The sequence below is a fragment of the Salvelinus sp. IW2-2015 genome, unplaced genomic scaffold, assembly GCF_002910315.2.
Source record: "Salvelinus sp. IW2-2015 unplaced genomic scaffold, ASM291031v2 Un_scaffold3485, whole genome shotgun sequence".
Lineage (NCBI taxonomy): Eukaryota > Metazoa > Chordata > Actinopteri > Salmoniformes > Salmonidae > Salvelinus > Salvelinus sp. IW2-2015.
This window is the reverse complement of record NW_019944765.1, coordinates 65,895-71,262: the sequence shown is the minus strand read 5'-3', so window position 1 is coordinate 71,262 and position 5,368 is coordinate 65,895. Positions and strand designations below refer to the sequence as shown.

The window sequence follows — 5,368 nt, the reverse complement described above, 5'->3', positions numbered from 1 at the left end:
TGTCTATTAATAAGTGACCTGATTGAAGATCAGATCAAATATGGTGAACCGATTTATCAGAAATCCAATAATTCCAAAGGTTCACATGCACTTTTCTTGCCACTTAGCAATGGGGAATTTCCGACCCAGTTAACCCTAAATATAAATGGAAAATGGAATTCTATATGCCTTTCCTTGTCTAACGTTAATTCTGACTTTCAACATAGCATGAGATACCATTTGCTATTCAACCAGCTATCTTGGGGTGGAGATAGAATAAATGTTCCTACCGATACGTTAATATTCCTGGACTAGATTTATTCAACCTCTATTTTCCACCACTTTGTGCACGAGGAAACCAAGATGAGGCCTAGTTGAAAAAAACCTGCCGGGTTCCCCTCGGTTCCAAGCGGAAAAAGCAGGCTTACTTTATTTTTCCTGATATAGAAAAAATTAACAAACCGTTCCTCCATTACCACTGTCATTTACAACTTGATCCAGATATGAATCAGACGTTATTGATCAGAATTATTATCGAGCTATTGATCAGATTTATTATTGGATTCATGAGTTATTATCAGAAGCTTATTACAGAGCCTATTATCAGAGCTATTGTTCAGAGCTATTGATTCCGAGCTATTGGATCAGAGCTTATTGATGATCGCTATGATCAGAGCTATTGATAGAGTATGATCAGAGCTTTATCAGACTATTGAGTCAAGGCTTAATTGTCAGAAGTGATTGATCAGACTTTGATCAGAGCTATTTGATCAAGACTATTGATCAGAGTATTTGAATCAAGAAGCTATTGAATCAGAACGTATTGACAGAGATTTAATTATATATTGATCAGAGCTATTATCAAGACTTATTGTGAGCATTAATCAGAAGCTATTGATCAGGCTATTGATTCAGAGCTATTATAGAGCTATGATCAGAGCTATCAAGAATTGGATCAGAGCTATTGATCAGAGATATTGATCAGAGCTATTGAATCAGAAGCTGGGAATCTAGTGATATGTTTATAAGAAAGTGAAATAAACAAAGAACGCGTGTTTAGACCTTACATTTAACCTGATGATGCTGGAGACAAGGGTGACATGAGTCCATATGGCAGCAACTAACAGCATGTACCTCCCCAACAGTGAAGTTGATTGAAAAATTTTGGGCTTTGCAATGTTAATAAAGGCAATTTAATTTGTACACAGCCTTTTAACTTTAATGTCTTAAATTAAGGACACCCTGACCTTTCTTTTTATCGGTTTAAATTAGGAACACCCTTATCTCAGTATGGACGGTCAGAAGTCTAAAAACCACAACATATAATTCAAACTTGTATTTTTATTTGTTTTATTATAACTTATTTAACATTGGCAAGTCAGATAATAACAAATTTTTATTTACAATGGAGGCCTACCCCGGCCAAACCCGAACGACACTGGGCCAATTGTGCCGCCCTATGGGACTCCCAATCACGGCCGGTGGATACAGACTAGTAAATCAACCAGGGTGTTTGTAGTGACCGCTCAGGACTGAGATTGCAGTGCCTTCGGCACCGCTGAACAGGCTTAGTGACCTCCCTTCATCACTGAGATGGCAGTTGCCTTTAGACCGCTGAACCAGGTGCTGTAGTGACCGCCTCTAGCACTGAGAGCAGGCCTTAGACCCGCTGAAACCAGGGTCCTGGTAGTGGGGCCTCTACACTGAAGAATGCAGTGTCTTAGCCGCGCTGGAACAGGGTTCTGTAGTGACGCTTCAGCACTGAGATATGGGTCTTAGACGCTGAAACCCAGGGTCTGTAGTGACATCTCTCTAGCACTGAAGATGTCAAGTGCCTTAGACCGCTGAAACCAGGGTTCCTGTAGTGACTCTCAGCACTGAATGCAGTTGTCCTTAGACCACTGAACCAGGTCCTGTAGTGACTTCCCAGCATGGAGATGCAGTGTCCTTAGACCGCTGAACCAGGGTCTTGGTAGTGTACTCTCTAGCACTAGATTGCATGTTCTTAGACCGTGAAACAGGTCTGTAGGACCTCTAGGTCACTGAAGAATGCAGTGCCTTAGAACACTGAACCAGGGGTCCTGTATGGACACCTCTAGCACTGAAGCATGCAGTTCTTAGACCGCGTACCAGCGGGTCTATGACTTCCTCTTAGACCGCTGAAACCAGGGTCTGTAATGACCTCTCTTAAGACCACTGAAACCAGGGTTCTGTATGACACCTTCAGCCCATTGAACAGTTGTCCTTAGACCGCTTGACCAGGGTCTTGTGGACACCTCTAGCACTGAAAGATGCAGTGCTTGGACGCCTGCAGCCACCGGAAAGCCCAATGTTACCAGTTAGTTCCGTCAGTTGGTATACCTAGATTGAATCATTACATTGTTTATTTGCCTCCATTTGCTTCTCCTAAACGCCGTACGCCGTGTGTGGTTGGCTGAGGTTATCAAGTACAGTAATAATACAAAAAGAACATGTTTTTAAGGCTAATAAATTGGTTAGGGAGAAGTGCAGACCAAGCTGTAACAGCTTGAACCTGAAACGCATGCCGCAATACTTGTATACACAGCTCTCCATGGTCAAGTGCAGGATAAGACGTAAGGGGTACAACCTACTGTGACACCACAGCTCCATGGTCAGTGCGGAATAGACGAAGGGGTAAGCTACTTGTGACATCACACAAGCTCCATGGTCAGTGCTAGGTAATAACGAAGGGTAGCCTTACGTGACAATCACACAGCTCATGGTCAGTCAGGTAATAGCGAGGTACAAGCCTACATGTGGCTATTCACAATTCCATGGTCAGTGCAAGGTAAATAGACGTAGGGTACAGCCTACTGTACATCACACAGCTCCATGGTTAGATGCAGTATAGATGAGGTACACGCTACTGTGACATCACACAGCTCCATGGTTAGTGCAGTAATAGATGAGGGTAACAGCCTACTTGACACCACACAGCTCCATGTTATGTGGCAGGTAATAGACGAGGGTACCAGCTACTGTTGACATCACACAGCATCCATGTCAGAGTAATAGACGAGGGTAAGCCTATGTGACATCACACAGCTTCCATGGTAGTGCAAGTAATATTTGATTGGTTAATGGAAGATTTGATTGGTTGATGGAAGATTTGATTGGTTGATGGAAGATTTGATTGGTTAATGGAATATTTGATTGGTTAATGGAAGATTTGATTGGTTAATGTAAAATTTGATTGGTTAATGGAAGATTTGATTGGTTGATGGAAGATTTGATTGGTTGATGGAAGATTTGATTGGTTAATGGAANATTGGTTGATGGAAGATTTGATTGGTTAATGGAAGATTTGATTGGTTAATGGAAGATTTGATTGGCTGATGGAAGATTTGATTGGTTAATGGAAGATTTGATTGGTTGATGGAAGATTTGATTGGTTAATGGAAGATTTGATTGGTTGATAGAAGATTTGATTGGTTAATGGAAGATTTGATTGGTTGATAGAAGATTTGATTGGTTAATGGAAGATTTGATTGGCTGATAGAATAAAGATGCTCTAAGACCCCAGGAAATCACGTTGACACGGAAACATTTGAAATCTTTCCTCCGAAATCCAAGCTGCTCTTTAAAGCCCCATCCTGCAGCATTCTATTACTCTCAAAACAACCCGTTGTAAAAACCACAGTCGATTCCCCATAAACTTTTCCTATGTATGCTTTCTCTCAGAAACAAAACCTAAGGGTTTCAATCGCCCCGCAGCCCTACTCCGGTGACCAGCTGTATCAACAGTTGCGGTGATGCTGTATCAACAACAGCAGTGAATGTGGAAATTGGTAACAGCGGGGCGGCCATTGTGTGCTTCGAAAGTCAACTGCAGGTGTGATCTGTAGTCTGAATTACGTAGCTCTCTACTGACAGAGTCCCAAATTGTCACCCTATTCCCTACTTAGTGCACTACGTTTGACCAGGGCTCTGGTAGGGATTAGGGTACCATTTGAGATGCAGGCAGGTTATGTTTACCGAGCGCAGACGGGGGGGGCAAACTAATGTTTATGCCACGATAATACTTGTGAGAGTGAGAGCATTTGTACAAGGGGCATGTTGTGAGAGAAGCTCTATGCATACAGAGATGCTTATTCTAAAGCCTCCTGGGTAGTTTTTATGTCATGTGCTTTGTCACTGCCGGTTCTTTGCCTGACGGTGAAATAATCCCTTATTCCATCTTGGTTAAATCCATATCTACCAACTGCTCTGTTTTCAATTTTGTAATGTTGTTTTCTCTCTCTCACTGTATCTCTTTCCATTCCTCTTTCTATTTCTATCTCTCTCTCTCTCTCTCTCTCCCCCCCTTTGCCCCCCTCCCTTCCCCTCTCTTTCAGTGATGGCTTGTGGGATGCCTATACCTCCAGTAAACGGTAGTATTGTCGGGCAGGACTTCACTCTTGGTGCCAGGGCCATGTACCAATGCAACCCCGGTTTCAGATTGGCCAGCCCCCTGGCCGTGTCAGTCGTCTGTCAGGAGTCTGGGAGGTGGAGCTCCAATCAGGCCCCGTCCCGCTGCATACGTGAGTAGTCCTCATTGGTTGGAGTTGACATACCTATACTTTGTTTATTGCCGCCAGAACAGACTGAATTCTTTGGGGCATAGATTCTACAGTTGCTCAATTTGCTATCAAGGGACCTAACGTGTGCCAGGAAAACATTACATCACCACCACCAGCCCGTACCGTTGACACCAGGACCAGCCTGTACCGTTGACACCAGGACCAGCCCGTACCGTTGACACCAGGACCAGCCCGTACTGTTGACACCAGGACCAGCCTGTACCGTTGACACCAGTACCAACCCGTACCGTTGACACCAGGACCAGCCTGTACCGTTGACACCAGGACCAGCCTGTACCGTTGACACCAGGCAGGATGGGGGCCATGGACTCACGCTGTTTACGTCAAATCCTAACTCTGCCATCAGCATGACGCAACAGGAACCGGGATTTTTGTCGGACCAGGCAATGTTTTTTCAGTCCTCAGTGATGGTGATGCCCACTGCAGCCGCTCCTTCTTGTTTTAACTGATGGGAACCCAGTGTTGTCGTCTGCTGCAACAGCCCGTCTGTGACCAGGACCGATGAGTTGTGCCCATCTGTGACCAGAACCGATGAGTTGTGCCCATCTGTGACCAGGACCGATGAGTTGTGCCCATCTGTGACCAGAACCGATGAGTTGTGCCCATCTGTGACCAGGGACCGAGAACCGCCCCATCTGACGAGATATGTGCCCATCCTGTGCCAGAAACCGATGAGTTGTGCCCATCTGTGACAAGGACCGATGAGTTGTGCCCATCTGTGACAAGAACCGATGAGTTGTGCCCATCTGTGACCAAGAACCGATTGTCATTGTGCTCGATGTTCTGTG

At 44.6% G+C, this 5,368-nt stretch overlaps 1 protein-coding gene across 1 annotated transcript in view; it reads left to right on the top strand.

Annotated features, from left to right (window-relative positions):
- Window positions 1-4,336: 4,336 nt before the first annotated feature.
- Window positions 4,337-5,368, top strand: part of LOC139025885 (CUB and sushi domain-containing protein 1-like) — a 10,903-nt gene continuing 9,871 nt past the window's right edge. The window contains exon 1 of the mRNA XM_070441134.1: window positions 4,337-4,520. Coding sequence (XP_070297235.1) covers window positions 4,337-4,520 — 184 coding nt within the window. The remainder of the gene's footprint in view (window positions 4,521-5,368) is intronic.